Source organism: Onychostruthus taczanowskii, unplaced genomic scaffold (genome assembly GCF_017590055.1).
Source record: "Onychostruthus taczanowskii isolate IOZ18803 unplaced genomic scaffold, ASM1759005v1 scaffold45, whole genome shotgun sequence".
Classification (NCBI taxonomy): domain Eukaryota; kingdom Metazoa; phylum Chordata; class Aves; order Passeriformes; family Passeridae; genus Onychostruthus; species Onychostruthus taczanowskii.
This window is the reverse complement of record NW_024502014.1, coordinates 6,717,212-6,734,681: the sequence shown is the minus strand read 5'-3', so window position 1 is coordinate 6,734,681 and position 17,470 is coordinate 6,717,212. Positions and strand designations below refer to the sequence as shown.

Below are 17,470 nucleotides of genomic sequence, written 5' to 3'. Positions count from 1 at the left end.
TAAAGACGCTGGTGTCACATTTTTAGTGACAGTGCATAGCTTTTGTACAGAAAATCACTCTATGAAAAGGCAGTGTCCTCTTCATACAGAGACGTCTTTATTCGAATAAAGGGAGAGAGTCCACTGGGGCACACCTCTGTGCAGTTTCTCTCTCGAGGTTTCAGAGGGCGCAGCCTCCCTTTTATCCTGAACTCTCGTCCATGTGTCCCTCTTCCTTTCCCCATCGGCTGAGCTGCTAGGAAGGCACAGCCTTCCCAAACCAATTACCTCATATTCCCCCCTTGAGCCTGGCATTTTACCCCAAAGTTCAGCCTTGTGCAGACCCTTGTCCGTTCCAGGAGCCCAGACTGTCTGAGCCCGGAAAGGAACCTGTTTTTTGAAGTTGGCAGAGACATTAAGACCCATTTCAAAGACGTTAACACCCATACCTTCACCCACCGAATTGTTTGTAAAGACATTATCACACATCTTTCCTATCACTTTTGATCATCTAGCATTCACATAGGCTCTGCACCCACATGCCAGAGTAGGGTATGTAAAAGAAATTAGGACATTCCTCAAATCTGCAGAATTGATTTTAGAGTCTGGTTTAGGGATACATGAAAAATTGGTGTATTTGAAAAGTGATCAGCTTGCAGGATTGAACAAGCTCTCCTGCTAGTGGAGCAGAGTTGGCTCCTGTGAGGGGACAGGCTGGTTAGCTGGGAACTGCTTTGTTTGGAGCCAATCCTGGTGACTACTGCGCAAGTTATGGAATGAATTCACTTTTATCAGCTGCACAGGAGAACCGTTTGTTATATCTTTGTACTGAAATTTGCGGCATTTTTCCAAAGGGCCGTGACAGCTTCCAGCCGTACTCCCGGTGAGTCAGATATCAGAAGAACGTGCCAGCGGAGTCAGCTGTACCCATCTCGCCCAGCTGCATCTCCGGGGAACTGACAGCCATCCTCTCCAACGCTGCGAGCTAAAAGCAGCGGGAAGTTGAAAACCAGGGCTGGGGCGTGGGGAACTCGCGCTGGGTGCCCGCTGTTGGTCCCGGAGCCTCTCGCTGCTCTCCGCCGCTGTGGCTGTGAAAGGAGGCTTCAGAGGGCTGACACTTCCCGGCTCCTTGGCGGGCAGGCCGCGTATGTCCCACGTCGGCTGTGGGACCGTCCCGTGCCGGCCGTGCCGTGCGGAGCTGCCCGGGCGGTGGCGGGGCGGCGGCGGCCGAGCCGCGGCCGTGGCGTGGCGGCTCCGGCGGCTCCAGCTCCGGGCCCGGGAGGAGGTGCCGAGCGCGGCGAGGCAGGTAAGGGGCGGCTGCGGGCGGGGCTGGGCCCCCGCCGGGCAGGTGGGACACCGCCTGGGGCGCGCCGCCGGGGAGCGCTGTGCCTGGTGCCCCGGTACGCCGCTGTCGCGTCCGCGGTGCTCCGCTGCCCCGGTAGGAGCTCGGCGGAGCAGGCGGGCGGTCGCTGCCGACGCCCGGGGACAGCGGGGGTGCGGCCCGCGCCCGGCTCCGAGAGGGGTGGCGGGAGTGCTGCCGGCCCGGCCTGGCGGGCGGGGGCTCGGCCGGCGGCCCCTCAGCGGGGCCTCGGGGCGGGTCAGCCCTGCAGCCCTGCCGCCGGACGGGAGCGCGGGCCGGGGCCGGTGTGCGTGAGCCGGTGCCGGTGTGTGCCATCGCTGCAGGGCAGGGGCTGGCTGGGCTCGTCCCCCTGCGAGTCCCTGCGTGTGCCCGCCTCGGCTGGCAGCGAGCGGCAGCGGGGCTGGACCGGGGCTGCTCCGGGTACCGGCACTGCTCCGGGGCTGCACCGGGTACCGGCACTTCTCCGGGGCTGCTCCGGGTACCGGCGCTGCTCCGAGTACCGGCACTGCTCCGGGGCTGCTCCGGGTACCGGGACTGCTCCGGGTACCGGCGCTGCTCCGGACTGCTCCGGGTACCGGGACTGCCGCGGGTACCGGCACTTGCCATCCATTGTTGGCGGATACACTGTGGCCGCAGTGGAATAACTTCGTGGATCCACCTGTTTCCTGATGCCTCTAGACTTTAGCGTGTCCCGCAGCATCCTTTTCATCGCACGTACTTAACCTAGATATTTCTAGGGCCTTGAACCCACTTCTTATTGTGTTTCTGGGCTGCAGGTTCCCGAATAATAACCCTGTGTGTTTTGACAAGCGTGGGCTTCTTATTGGAGGTGTGTTCTGAGGTGGACATTGTCTTGGCCTTCGTGCAGCGGGTGGCTCTTAAAAAAAGAGAACAAAACTCTGTGAAAGTGTGTTATAAAATGCCAGGAAGTAAGGAGTAAACAATGCATTTGTAAACACTGTAACCTGAACTTCTGGACTGATCACTTTACATAAAGCCTTTGAAATTACAGGGCAGGAAAAGCATGTGTAATGACTTTATATGCCTTTTATTTAGTCTAGCACTATAGTCTCAGATGGGCATCTGAGTACAGATCTTACATTTTCTTTTCTATGAATTTTACAAAGATATTTTTATGTGATGAAAAAACTAGTACTGAATAAGTGGCTCTATCTTTGACTAACTGCAAAAGCTGTCACATATAATAAGTTATTGTGCCAGTATTACAATAGTAATGGGATATTAAACCACCACATTTTGGCAGTAAGTAGCTGTAATACTTATGCCCTGTTTTGACGTCTCTAGAAGGAGGATTAGCTCAGACAGAATTTGTAGTGGGAGGGTGTGAGTGAGATGAAAAGCAAAAGCTGCTTAATTTTAATCTTCTCAAAAAGGTAACTACAAGTAGTGAACGTGGTTTAAACACATATGCTTCTTTTTAATGGCTTTTAATTGTAGTGTCTTGATTATGTTGTGTAAACTCAGTAGTGCTGAAATGCTACTTTTTATAAGATTCAGTCCACATTGAGCAAGCTCCCTGTTCTGGGGCAAAGGCAGCATTGAGGGACAGAGGTGTCATAGGAAGGTCTGACAACAGCAGAGCTGTAAAATGGCTTTGGTGTAACTGAGGCTGTGTCTGTACCTGTGCAGAGGTGTGCCTTGGGTTAGGCTGCAGGCTTTAACTTGTTAAAAACTTGTTTAACTTGTAAAAAACCTTAACTTGTTTAATTAGTTTAATTTTCATGATTGGGAACTTCATTTTCTCTAACAGCTTTCTTTTGTCTTCTGAGCTTATTTTTTTTTGGGTCTAGTTTTAGAGGTGGGCATCTTGGAGTGAAGAAACACAAAAAGCAAAGCTTTTTGTATGGTATGCAAAATCACTGTCCCCCATGAAGTGTGCTTCCTCCAGTGGTTTTACAAGGAGATGTGTATTTTTACACTTACCATAACCTCCTTAGACAAACAAAACCTAAAGTGTCCTGTGAGGTTTCTTATGTATGTCTTTTTTTATTTTCACAATCTCATAGGAGACCTTTGAAACTAGACTTTTGGATGCTTTTTCTGGTGAAGTTGCAAATACTGAAAAGAAAAAAATAATATTTTACATATAAAGGCTTTGTGTCTGCATGTTATTGCCCAAAAAAATGAATGGTGGATTCATGTGGTTCTAAGTGTGGCTTTTACCTGGATTTATGGTCAGTTCTCGTTGCATATTCTTGTCATCTCCCCACAATTTTATCTTTTGGCCAACAATAGCATGTTGGTAATTAATTAAGTGGAAAACCACTGTGAGATATGTGTTGCTCACAAGCATACCTCACATGAGCATAGGAATTAAATGTTAATCCACCTACTAACATATGCTTTATGATTTAGATTTTTGGTTTATGATGGATGCTACAGAGGAGGTGGTGATACTTTAATTGTTCAGGAGGGTGGAGTCTTCAAGCCTGCCTCTCCAAAGGGATGAAGGTGCTCTCTCAAGGAGCTTGGGAGTGTGCACAAAATACACAGCTATTGCTTTGGCTGTTTAGAGAATCGTTTGATGAAGGAGGTGTAAGCAGACTAAAAAAGATGGAGTTTGTTATAAGGAATGCAGGAAAGTTTTGGGAGTTACTGCTAGATAGTTGCCAATAATGTGCAGGGAAAGATATCGTGGCAGCCAGACAGACACTAGAGCAGCACACACACAAGTGATGCCAGACAGCAGTCTCAGGGGTGGGAAAAGAGCTGCTTAAAAAGAACCTCAGTGGTCCAAATGTTGGACAGAGAGTGGAGTTTGGGTCGGAACTGTCCCAGCAGTGCATCACATTCGGGAAGTGTTTGGACATAGCCTTTAATGTTGATTCCCTGGGAGAGGGAGGCAGTAAGTGAGCACTGATTCACATTCAGAAGGGTGTATTTAAAAAACTCTGGCTTGGGTGGTAAATTATATACAAAAGAAAAGTTTATATACAAAATGATATACAAAAGAAAATTTTGGAGCAAAAAGGGAAGAAATGTCAAATGCTTGGGAGGAGACTTAAATGTAGATTTCAAGCAAGATTTTTACTTGCATGGGTTTGAGTGTCATGGTAATTTTAATGAACTTGTATTAAAATATTGCAGTACTGATAAAATATGGTGCTTCAAAATGGGTATTTTCTTATTTTCTTTTACATGCTTTTGAAAATGCTTTCCTTAATAGGGAATGGAAATGCAGGCCAGTGTATGGCATAAATTACACAGAAAGAGAATTGGAAACAGTTGGTCATAAAGCTCTGTAAATGAAGATAATGACAGGAGGTTTCTGTAGCAGTTTTCCAGGAGGATACTAGGAATGCTGTACAGGCTGTGACATGCTTTATATTCTGTTAAAATCAGGCTGCACTTTGGTGAATCCCAAAGTGAGTCCCCTGAAGCAAGCATTTAGCTTTGCATGCTATTTAGGGCAGAAGAATTTGGGAAATTTTATTGTCCAAAATTTGTAGGGGAGGATACATGAGTCTTGACTTAAGTCTGTGTAGGGGCACATGGCTTGTTTTGTTCCATTTGGTTTAGAATTCAAAATTCATGTTCTTGTTTGTCTTGAAAATATTAGATGTTCTCTGATTACAGCTGGGTGAGGCATTTTCTTGTTCAGTGAAGAAATAGAAGAGTGGGAAGGTGTACTGTGACAAATGGCATTTACAATTCTTTTTGAAAAAACAGATAATGCCTGAATCATCAATGTAATGGTTCATCCTGAGCAGCAAGAAAGAGCTTTTTTTTTTTTTTCTTTTTTCATTGTGCAAGCTGATAATAGAAACATTTGCTAGGAGGTCTACAAAGGTGGATGGTAAGTGTGTGATTAGGCTCTAAGTGGTTCTGATGACAGGCAGAGGATTCAGAGCAAGATTGACAGGCTATTTCATATTGATTAGAGAAGTAAACTGGGTTTTGAAAAGCTAGACAGCTGGCATATTTCTAAAAAGTAACTGATTTTTGGAAGCTGAAATAATTAGGCTTATTTGTTTGTGCCACATGGTGAACACTTTCAGAATGGCTGTCTGGAAATACTCGTCAGGGGTTGTTTTTCAGCTGATCCATTCATAGTTTCTACAGCCACCCAAAACTTTATCATGAACCAAGAATGAAGTCAGTTTCCCCCCCAAACTGTCGCATTCACGGTTTCCCTTGTGAAAATAAAACCACAGACACCCCAGCTGTGTGTCAGGGTGTGCAATAATGAATGTCCCAGTTACCTGTGTCGTGGAAGATGCTGTGCCTGGCTGATGCTGGCAGTGGCTGATGGGGACCCTGCACACAGACAGCTGGCACCCTCAGTGGTTAATCGCTGTTAAAAGGACGGAGTGATGGCACTGGTTCTTGCACTTCGCCCTGTATTTCTCATGCTTTATTCTCACTCCCTGTGTCTGTGGTTGTGATGTTGGTTTGTTGATTGCTCCTGAGTCAGAACGCAACCGTGTGGTTCTCTGAAGACCTTTGGGTACCTTCATGGGGAGCTTCTGTGGGCTGATAAAATGTAAAACCAGCTAAGCAAATAAAGCAACAGAACTGTAGGCAAAGGGCCTTTCCAAGGAAATGCTGGGACATGATATTGAATGCCAGCGCTGTTTACCTAAACCTGTTTTATTTTTCCTTTTGAAGCAATAACTCTCCTGTCTGCACCTGTGTGTTCAGCTGTCTCTCTCTGGAAGATGATGTGTTCCTAGTGGTGAGCTTGTGCTGCTGCCATGAGGATGCAGGGAAGAGGCAGGCATGCCCTTTTGCCAGCAGCATGGCAGTTTTCCCGGTGTGGTGCCTGTGTTATTCCCCATTCAGCTCTCAAGCAGCCAGGCGAGTTGGCAGCTGTGCAGAGTGCTGTGGGGAGGAAAGGGCAGCAGAAAATGCTGACTGTGTGCTAATACATCTGTGTAATCACCATTCTGGGGTTAGATTGCAGGAAGATGACAAAACTGCTGAATAAAGTATGTTTAATCTTTTTTTTTTTCCTCTCCAGTATGAGTTGCAGTGGGTAAGAGTAGAATGTGTGGAGAAGCACAAGTTTTCCATTTGGAACAGAAATGTATATCTGCCCTGTAATTTTGAATCCTTGAGATTTTATGGAAGTGGTTGAATGTAGAAGTTTTGGGTGGCCTGACATATAAAACCAGGATGGAACAGATCTCATGCAGGGCTATAGGCAGAAGAAAAATCTTTTGGGATGAGGGTCAAAATATAGCTTGACCACAAGGATAGGATAAGAGTAGAAATGTGATGGGTAAAAATCAATGTCATTCCTTTTGTCCCTCTTGCAACATTTAACAGGTTGTTGCACTGTCATTTTTCACATCTATAATTAAGCTAATTTAGTAAAATTGTATTTTACTGCCTGAAAAGCTCTGGAAATCAGCAGATGTAAATGTTGCATTTTAGGGTGAGAGTGGTGAGTGGTGCATTTCCCCCTGACAGCTGTGGGGCAATGGCTGGGGCACTGGGTTCAAATTCTGGCAGTTCTCCAGAGGGTGAGTGTGAAGGACCACGTGAAGATGGGGCACAAGACAGGATGGAGAGAGGGCTGAAGAGATAAAGTGTCCCCAAATCAATTCAGTTTGGATACTGCGAGCAAATCAACCTGTGTGGGCCCCTGAGGACAGCGTGGGTGTAACCTCCACCTGCAGAGTATGAGTGTGTGAGGTTCGGTATAAACTGACCCAGTATAAGGTCATTTGGAATTAAAAGAACTACAGATTTGGGAACTCGGATCACATTCTGAAATCCAAATCTAAACTGAGTGGAAGAGCTGACAAGCAGTGAAAAATACTGTCCTTAATACTAACATCATCTTGAACATTACATGGGATAAATTTGACTCAGTGTGGGAAAATAAGCATTTTTGTGTTTATGAACTTTCTTCACTGATCTGTTTATTCGACTTGTCTTTCCTGGTTGATCACAGCTAGCTTTGAGTGCATCCCTGCAATGTTTATTTTCAAAGTCAGTGCCAGAAGAAGGTATTTGCCTCAGGACACAGCCCCTGACACTGGGGCAGAGGGAGGCAGATTCCTGCTCAGAGGAAACAGGCACAGGGGAGTGTTATAGCAGGAGATGGAGTTGTTCAAACAATTAAAACTGTAAGAAAGTAAAACCTTAACTTAAAAACAACCCCCAAAAATCATTTAATGATTTAAGCATTTTAACTCCTTTGCCTTTGTGTGCTTTTTGGAGCTGTGATGTTATCTGATCAGCCACTGGCTGTGATCTGGGGGTGATTAGGATCTACGCTTATAGTTATGATGGTATATGGTTTTAAAATGGTAAGTTTTAAATAATTACATTCTAGTGCTGTTTTTAAAGAATTATTTAATTATCTCTATGTTCTAGAATGGTTTTGCTGCCAGTTAATATTCAGTTCTGGCCTGGAGCCATCAAAATCATAAGGTTTCCTTCAAGTTTCATAATACTGTTAAAATAGAGTTGCTCAGTTTCCTTTAAGGAAGTAAAAGAACTTCCTTTGGTTTTGTTTTTACTTTCTCTGCAGTTCAGAGGCTTGTATGGCCTATTATTGCGTAGGAGAAGGAGTAGGAATATGGGGACGTTCCTGAAGTGCATAACAGAGAGTTGGGCTTGTGACAGATTTTCCTGGGTATTAAAATTTGGTTCAAGCAGAGCCTCCAAAGTGATGTGCTGGACTGATGGGTTGGTATTGACTTCAAGTTTTTTTAAGACTTCCACACAGTAGTGTAGAACTTGATCCTATTTCCAGCCAAAAAGAGGTAATCAAGGCCAGATCAAAACACTTACTGAAAAGTTCGTGTGAACTGAAGAATCTCTTGAACTAAGGATTTACGTGGACCAAAAGAATCCAAAGTTAAGGACACCTACTCCTGGAAATATTTCATGATCTCACGCATTTGCTGTTCAAATGAGTAAACCATGTGAGACCTATAAAGTCATAGCTGGAAAACCAAAGGCCAAAGCATTGGGACTTTCAACAATTCATAAAAGGAATATGAAGAGAAGAGGTTTTAAGCTAGCAAAGGAACTGCAGTGGTCTCTTTAATACTTAAGATTAGGGTATGCCATGAAGTCTGACTTTTTGAACAGGGGAATGGCTTGTGATCCATTGTTACTTGAAATCTGTTGAAAGCTTTGTCATTTGACAGATTTTATTGTAGATGGGATTTTATTGGTAGACTGTAACACAGCAGAGAAGCTTCTCTGTGGTCTAAGGGAAGCAGTCCATGCTGTATCTTGTTCTGTCCAAAATGCAGCTTCAGATTCCAGCCCACATCCATCCATCTTCAGGGATTGTGCTGAGCTCGGAGCCCTTAGAGCAGCGCTGGCTGTGCCAAGCAGACATCTGTGCTGAAGGAGTTCAGAGGTTCCTGTGGGTGCTCTGTGGAGCTTTCCTGTGTGTTTTCCATGCTGTGGAGCACAGCTCAGGCATGGAGGTTCCTGCCTGGGTTCTGAGCCCCCAGAGAGAAGTGATGCATAGCATCAGTGACTAAAAGGGAGAGGATGTGTGAGCTGGCAAGTGTGAATTTTGCTGCTGACCACTGTTTTGTCCTCTGCTCTAAACAGATGTCCAAATCTGTGAGAAAGCAGAACATAAAGGGGTCTGCAGACAGCTTGGAATAAACATTCCATAATTGTTTCTATGTGCAGCCCTGCTTTTTTCTCTTTGTTTACTGTCTGAACTAATTTAGACTTTTGTTAGGTTCCTCCAGGCAGGGGCATGTGATCCCTGTGTCCTGGCTGATGGGAACACTGGATATTCTGTGTAAATAGGCCAGTGGGGCTGGTAGGAGCAAAAATGCCTTTGCTGTCAGGGTGCTGCCAGAGCCTGGGCATGAAGGCAAAAAGCTGCCTCCAGGCTGAGTCTCTAAAGGGAAAGTGTTCTGGAGAAGAAGAGACTGGATTTATAGTGGTTTTATTTATTTATTTTTAATGAAAGGATGTGGAAATAGTATCTGAATTGCAGCTGTTGAGAACTTTTCTCACATATACTGATAATTCTAGGAATAGCAGAGAGGATGGAGAATGAAAAGGGTGTTCTGGGGCAATGATTTCATCCCCAAAGAATCAGATGCAGTACCTTTTCTTTATAGTACCTTTTATTTTGAAATGATGGTATTCTTAATCTCTGAATTAATTAATGTATTTACCTATATTTTTCTTATTAATAGTTCTAGGAACCACTGATTATGTAGAAACTGCAGTACTGATCTTGTTTAGTGACTTTGTGTTAAAAATTATTGTGCTTGGTCTAAAAAAAGTCCCTATCTTGGTATTCAAGTGTTTATAAGGGTATTCACAACTCCCAATTATGGTATTTCTTCCAAAAGTAGTTGAGTTGTCAGAAGCATTTGGTTTTAGAAATGTTTCTTTGCAAGACAGTCAGTGGTCAGAGGACTGGGAGGTAAGATGACACACGTAAATGGTTTGCTGTGCAAGGGTGAAAAAACCAATTAAAATTCCAATGCTTAATGATCTTTGCATGCTTTATTAACAGCTCCCATAATAATTTTTTTAACTCAATTATGTTCGTTCAAGATAACATGGGCATCATTTCATCAGAAAACTGATGTAAGAAAATTCCAGAAACTGAGAGATTGCTGGCTGCAGAATAAATCAACTTCCAATGCTGTGAAACTCATAAAGAATAGTTGCAGTGTTCTAATGTTACACTGCATTAACTATAACATTAATGCAGAAAACTTGAACATAGGTGTCTCTGTGAGACTGTGTTTCTTGACCAGTTTCAGGAGATTCATACACTGGTGGGTTCTAAGTTCAGTAAAACGAGTACATTCTAAAGGACTTAGGCTGGCAGAATCAAATCCAAACCCAAACTATGCAAACACTGGTTCTGCTCACATCCCTTAGCATCTGGTATCTGAGAGAAGGCGGCTCCTAATGGTGACTGAGTAGGACAGAACTGGAAAGAAGGAAACAGCCCTCTGAAGGATGCAAGCTGAAGGTGGCTTTTCCAGCATTTCCAGTGTAAAACTTTACAAGAGTCCTGCTCAAACTTGAAAGCTGCTTAGGAGAAGGAGTGTTTAAAATGTTCACCAGTTCGTCTGCTTGTGCACCTTGAGGTCTAAAAGCTCAGATTTTGGAGTCAAGAGAACCTTGATTTTGAGAGCAGTGGATTATCTTTGAGGTGTGCCAATGTTCAGCCTGGCTGCTGGTCCCTTCATCACTTCTATGTGCTCAGCACTCATCAGGCTTACTAAATTCAGGGGTAAATCTGCTGCACAGGGAAGGTCAGTGCTGTACTGAGGGGCAGAATTGTTCAAGTAAGATCTGTTTGATCCCTTGGCTTGTGTGAAGTGGGAGCTCATGCTGCTCACTTGAAAGACTGGGCAGTACTTTGCAGGACCAGCTGTGACAGTATGGGGATTTTAGAACTGCCTAGGTAAGGAGGAAACTTGCCAACAGAAGACAAGAAAAATTTGGATGAGGATATTTTAATGTGCTAAAATATATATTAAACTTCAACATCTTTACTGTTTTTCTCTTAAAATCTGATACTTGTTGGTAAAATGTTAAGTAATCAAAAAATAAAACTATTTTATAAGTAACTGTTAGTTTTTACATGTTAACATGTAGCCATGTCCTACTGGACAGGCACTGCTTCTTGCTGTTTCCATGCTTTACTTGTGGAGTGGTACAAATTGCCTTTTTTATCAGGGTTTTATCTTTACTTAGGTGTGTTTTTTTTGTTTGTTTGTTTGTTTGTTTTGTTTCATGAGTCTGCTAACATGTTTGTACTTTCCATTGAGTTTTGTGTGTCCTGTGGTTACTGACTTCCAGTTTCACTCATGGGGTGAGGGGGCTAACATGAATAACACTACTGAGCAGGTTTTATGTAATATTTTCAATGATGAGCCAGTTTTACTCTTTTTAGAAATGCATTTATTTGCACCAAGTGTTATGACATATTTTTCTTAAATGCTATTAAAAAAAAAAAAAGCGTATGTTTCATGGTTTTTTCCAATGGGGAAATGGAGAGTTGTGCTGAACAGTATCACAGATGCTGTGTTACTTTGTGATGCTGTGCAAAATGCACCCTCGGTGTTGCAGGGATCATATGTTCAATTGAAATTGCTGCTGCTACAGTGACTGCAGGGGTTTTGTGAGGGTTTCCTCACCGTGACAATTACAAGCATCAGTAACTAAGCAGGTCATGCTGACCAGGGAATTGGTTCTGCTGCATGCTCCCATTTCCACTCTGCTCTGGTTCTTGCCATGGGTCTTTATAGCTCTGGTCCATTTGGTCATGACCAGAAAATCCCAGCCACTGCTTTGCATTCCTGCAGGAAAAAAATGCAAATCACTTGAAGTGCCAAAGAAGAGGGTTGACTTGTGCCATTTGCTGACACAACTGTTTTCTGTAGTTGCTAATTCAAGAGTATGAGCTCACTGTCTGAAGTTGTCTGGGGGCTGGACTTGTGAGTAGATGAAAAATGTGCCTGGTAGGCTGCTGCCCAGTGGCTGGGGAGTGATTGGTGGAGCACCACAAGTTAAAGTCAAGGCAGAACTTTTCATTATAACTGTATCAGGAGCTGTCACCTTCAATCCAGATGTCTTCAAAACAGGCTTTGTCAAAAAAGAAGCCTACAGATACAGATGAAAAGCAAAAGATATATAAAAAAGGAATGATAGTTAAAATCTCTTATGCAGTGTAGAGATATCAGAGTAATGGGTGGGTCCCTCTGTTATTCTGTGACCTTTTCTAAAACTATCTATGAATTTTACTCGCAATAACCTTATATTGTCTGTGGGATTTTTGTTCTTCCTTCTACACGCTATAAGCTCGCTCCAAAATACACTTTTCTCTGTCTTTGGCACATAATTATATACAGACTGAGCACTGCCTTCGTTTTGGGGCAAAGTCTCCATTTGTCTTTGCTGTTTTTTTCGTTGTGACCACTTTTGCTCTCTAATGTTTCAGTAGACAATGCCATTTTGATGTAGCACATCAGATAAATACAGTAATTTTATTGAGGCAGACTTTGAGGAGTACTATTGATTATTTATGGAGACATGCTGTTTTAATCAAGTAAATTCATTTAAGCTGTCATGGTGAGTCAGTATAACTCTGTGCTTATGCTTCATGCTGGAGAGTAGGTTTGTATTATAGATGATGCTGGTGATTTAGAGGATGTAACAGCATCAGTGACTTGGCACAGGAGTTTGGCAGTGCTGGTTTAGTGTCTCATATAATCTCACAAGTGCTTTAAAAGCATTGATGTAAAGTTATTTTCAGGGCCTGACTTATAAAGAAGTGTAGCCAGTCGAGAAATGCCTTGACTGTGGTTTGCTGAGTTGCTGGTGCTGCCAGGGGGAGGTTCTGTGTGATGCCCTGGCTGGCAGTGCCCCTCCAGTGCTGAGCAGAAGGGAGGTTAGTGCTGCCAGCTGCTCTGCCTCGCCTGGGCTCCAGGCTGCCGGCCTCTCTCCCAGCATTTCTGGGTAGTTACTAATTTTTCCTGACTCCCTGGCCTGGTCTTCAACCATAAGGCTGTTTTTACCTTTGTGTGAGCATGCAGTAACACCTTACACCAGCACTCGTGTGAGATTAGGTAAATACCGAGGGTGCTCTAAGTGCTGTGAGTAATTCTGGCATGTTTTGATGACTTGAGATTTTGGATTGTGTTTAAAAGGAAAAGTTCCATTCTGTGGATGGGTATTAGGTAGGTATGCTGCAAAAAGTGGCTGAGAAGTACCTTTTACTTACCTGCATTTCAGTGCAGGATGCTTTTTAAATGACAATCCTTATGATTTTCTAAACTGTTTAAGTGTGTCACATCTCAAATTAGTGTGACTGAAATGTTTGGAGTTGTAAAGGTCATCTTTATCAATTACTGTATTTATAGAAACAGAATTGTGGAATTGTTTAGGTTGGAAAAGGTCAAGTCCAACTGTTCCCCCAGCACTGCCAAACCCACCAGCAAACCCTGTCCCTGAGCACCTCATCCACAGGTCTGTTAAATCCCTCCAGGGATGGTGCCTCCACCACTGCCCTGGGCAGCCTGTGAGGAAATTTTTACTAATATCCAATCTAAACGTCCCTGTCTCAGAGATGAGCATCAATCACTGCGTTTTGGGCAGAAGCTGCTGCTCCTGGCACCGAATTCACCTCGCTGTGGTGCTCAGTGCCCTGCAAAAGCAGTGAGCACTTCCTTGGCTCTGAACCACGTTCCTGCAGCCAGCGAGGTGCTGCTGTCAGCTGCTGGTGGGATTGCCTTTGCTGTTGATGCAATCATCCCTTCGTGGTGTGGAGATGTTGAAGCTGGGCAGGACCTGCACTCTGGGCAAACAGGTGAAGATCAGCAGTGCCTGAATGTCAGGTTAGCAGGGGATGCTCTGCAGTGCTCCTGCTCTCTGATAGTCTGTCCTGGACACCCCAGATGTGTACTGCTGGGTGGTTTGTTGTTTTGTTTCATCTGCATGTAAAAATAGTTTAGTGGGAAGATAAGGTTGGTTTGCTTTTATTTCTCCCCCCTCCATGCATTGTTTTATCTTTTTTTTAGCTTGCCAATGCTCCCTTCAGTGAGTGCCCACAATGGTTATTGTGCTGCCCAGTGAGCTCTGCCCTGGGAGCTCCTCGTGTGCCAGCCTGGAGGAGCAGAGGCTGCAGGACTCAGTCTCACATCCCTTCACCTGCTTCCCTGCAGCCTCTTGCCGAGGAGGAGCTGATGGCAAATTGTGTTGACAGGCTTTTAATTAACAGCTTCTCAGCAGGAGCTGTTCCTATGCCTCGTAAGTCACAACAGAGCAACTTTTAATTTGTTGGCAAGCCAAAGTGTATTCAAAAGAAAAATCTTTCCACTTGGTAATTTCTTGAATGATGCCTTTCACACTCAGTGTTTTAAAGCTTCTGATCTTGCAATTAAGGCTTGAAGCTCATTAAGCTTACTCAGGAAAACATTTTGCTAATATGAAGTGTGTAAGATCTCCTATTTTTCAGTCTTTAATTTTCTTCTTTTTTGTGGCAGCTTTATTTTGTGCAACAACAGTATTAATCTATGTAGACTGCACAAGACCTCTTGTTCCTGAGAGCTTTTGAAAAGGTTTACCTTCTCCTTCCTACTAAGTCTATTTTTTGCTTTTTCCTGTGGTTCCTTCTGTTGTCCCATCTGTTTGGTTGAACTGCTTTATTCTCTCCTGGTGTTTGACATACACTAATCCTTTTACCTTCTATCCTTCACAGCTTTGTTGAATTGCAGTGTGTAGTTCAGTTTTGCTTCTGCCTGCCCTTCACTAGGATGTTCAAGGATGAGCTATGATTTTTTGAAATTGAGAACTGTTAAAAATTGTTCCTTCCAACTTTCCCCCTCCCTCTCTTTTTACTTTATTTTTATTACTGCTTGCACATGCCGTTTATGGTGCTGTTAGCCTTTGGGAAAAATACTGTAATGACTCTGGTTTCTTGCTTCTCAGAATCTCCAGATCTTTCCATTTTTCCACAGTTTCCAAAAGCTCTAAAGGTAGTTGTCCAAGTAAAATGAGATGGAAAGACCTCAGTCTTGCAAAATATATGTGTGTAATGGATTTCACTTAGTGCAATCACACAACTGTTTTCAAGACCAAACCCCAGTGGATAAAATAAGTTCAGTGATTCCTGAGACCTTTTCAAATACCAGTAAGAAAATTAACGGGGGGGGGGGGGGGGGGGGGGGGGGAAGGGAGTGGTGTAGAAAATATCAGAATTTTGATGTTGTGGTTTTATCAGCACTCAGAGATGAAAATCTTGCTAAGATGGTTAGTTTTTGGAGTCCAGAAGAGTTTTGGTAAGCAAATATGTGTTAATTACATGTGTATGTAAGACTTGTCATTTTCAAAAGCAGGAAAAATAAAGAGAGGTCTCTTTCTGTGAGGAAATAAGTTCTTGGGCAAAAAGAAACGGTGGAGGGGAAAAAAACTTACTTTCTGTCAACAGGTTTGAATGTTCTGTCATGAACAGAACTCAGTTCAAAGGATCTGGGAATCTCAGAAGATTTCTTTCAAGACAAACCAATTTCCTGCAGCACACTGTTGGTGCTAGGAGGAGGCATCTCTTGCACATAAGAGCAGCTGGTTGTTTAAAAAAGAAAAAAGGCATGTAAGGGGGGAGAGCAACCCCCTCCCATCCCTTATATAGAGCAGTTTTCCACAGGAGAGCGTACATCTGTGAAAACAGGCCACTTGAGCAGATTCTGTACTCTTCAGAATGTCATTTTGCAAGGAAAAGTGTGCTTGGATGTTTTCAGGAGAGGGCTTGGGGGTTTTTTTTGTATTTTTATTTTTGCAATAACTAACAACTGCTGAGGCTTAATTACTTTTTTGCTTACTGTGTAGTGGGACTGACAGCTTTTCTCTACTCTTTATTATCTTAAGAATTGCGAATGCGAGTATTAACTCTGTGTTATCAGGAGCAAGCTTAATTTTATGGAAAATAGAAATTTTTTTTATTTACCTAAAAGTTTTGTTGTGGAAATACAGTTGCCTGTATTACCCTGTTGTTAGGGTGAAGGCAACTTCTCCATTTTGTTGTTCCCAATTTGAATTGCCTTGTGTTCTTACCTTTATAGAATAACTGATGCTTCCACATCTGAAATATATATTTGCCACTATTTTGTTGTTTGCAGGAACCACAGATATCTGAAGATGAAACCATGAAGAGCAAGCAGAGTGAATAATAATGCTTTTCCGAAACCGTTTTCTGTTCTTGCTGGCCTTGGCAGCCTTGTTAGCCTTTTTGAGCCTCAGTCTGCAATTCTGTAAGTGTCCTCATGCTTTGTTTTCCACATATGGTGGTCTGTGAGTGTGTTTAAAATTGTCATGATTACATGATGTTTAAGCATTCTTTCCTTATTGAAATACTTGGGGTTTATTTTGGGTTTTTTTTGTTTGTTTGTAAGGAATTTTGTTTGCTTGTTTTCAAAAAAAAGTAAGAAGCAGTTTTGTGTGCTGTGTAGGAATCTGTATGATCTAGGGAGTTCAAGTCAGGCTACTGTATTAAAAAAAAAAATTGCATTTTGTAGTGCAGTTAAGTAATTGAGTGTGATTGAATCCTTCCATGAAAGTAGGTAAACAACATTGGAGTGAAAACTGCTGCAATTCCTATTTCACATTGCATCAGACCAGATGGGATTTAGGAAAGTGCTGTGAGAGGTTTGAGTGCTGGAACTTCTCCTGATTTGTACCCTCCCATCAGGGAACTTCAGGCATTTGGACTGGTTCATCAGAAGTGGTCAGTTTGTTCAAGAGCAGATAAATTGCTGTAAAACAATGTTAAAATTGTCAGTGTTGTGCTTCAGGTGGGTCAGTGCAGAGGGCCCTGGTGGCTGGGCAGGAGGTGGTGCTGAAGGCAGATGGGCACTGTGCCCTGTGCCTGATCATCACCTGCTGCAGCAGAGGAACACTTATAGGTCAAGCCATGTTTTGTGGTAATGTGGTTTGTACTAATTAATGCACAGCAATGTAGTGAGTTGCTGTTAAAAGGCAAGTAAAAATACGGTCCATAGGACAGGATAACATTCTTTGTTGTTGTTGTCACCTTTCATTGTGTTTTACTGAGCACAGTCCTTCTGGGCTGTGCTTTTTTGTGCACAGTGTAAAAACCCCCAAACCCAAAAGATTACATTATAATGTGTCTTTTGCCCATGACAGAGAACTTGAAAAAAGGGAGGGAGAGAAGATGAAAGAAACTTTGTGGTTTTCTACTGTTATTTTGTTGTGCTTAAACTCCTTTGCATGTCATAAAGGGACCTGTGGCTCTGAATTGCTTCTTCAGCCTCCTCTGGGCACCAGCCAGGGGTCTGACTGCAGCTTGTTTTGCCCTTTAGGCTCGTTACAGCTCTGTCCTTGATGCTGTAGGGTTGGTTTTGAATTGTGCATAGGGTAAAGGTCCTGGAGGAGCTGCAGCTGAAACATGAAACTGAATTGTTAACTAAATGAGTTTTATTTAGAGATGAGGAGGTAGGCATTTAGGAGAGTGAATCACATTTCATCTAAAGATAAAATAATTTTTTGCTTAATTAGAACATAACATTTCTGCTAGAGATAAGGATGTTTGAGAAGTGCTTAAAAAAGCACGTAAGCTGCAGCAGGCAGCCAAGGTGGAGCTCAGTGCCAATACCAACAGTGATACAGAGACCTTTACACCATGAGAACTGCAGT

At 43.3% G+C, this 17,470-nt stretch overlaps 1 protein-coding gene across 1 annotated transcript in view; it reads left to right on the top strand.

The window, feature by feature from the left end:
* The first annotated feature begins 1,197 nt into the window (after window positions 1–1,197).
* Window positions 1,198–17,470, top strand: part of PXYLP1 (2-phosphoxylose phosphatase 1) — a 49,257-nt gene continuing 32,984 nt past the window's right edge. Inside the window, exons 1-2 of the mRNA XM_041414386.1 lie at window positions 1,198–1,285; window positions 15,937–16,068. Coding sequence (XP_041270320.1) covers window positions 15,990–16,068 — 79 coding nt within the window. The 5' untranslated portion in view covers window positions 1,198–1,285; window positions 15,937–15,989. The remainder of the gene's footprint in view (window positions 1,286–15,936; window positions 16,069–17,470) is intronic.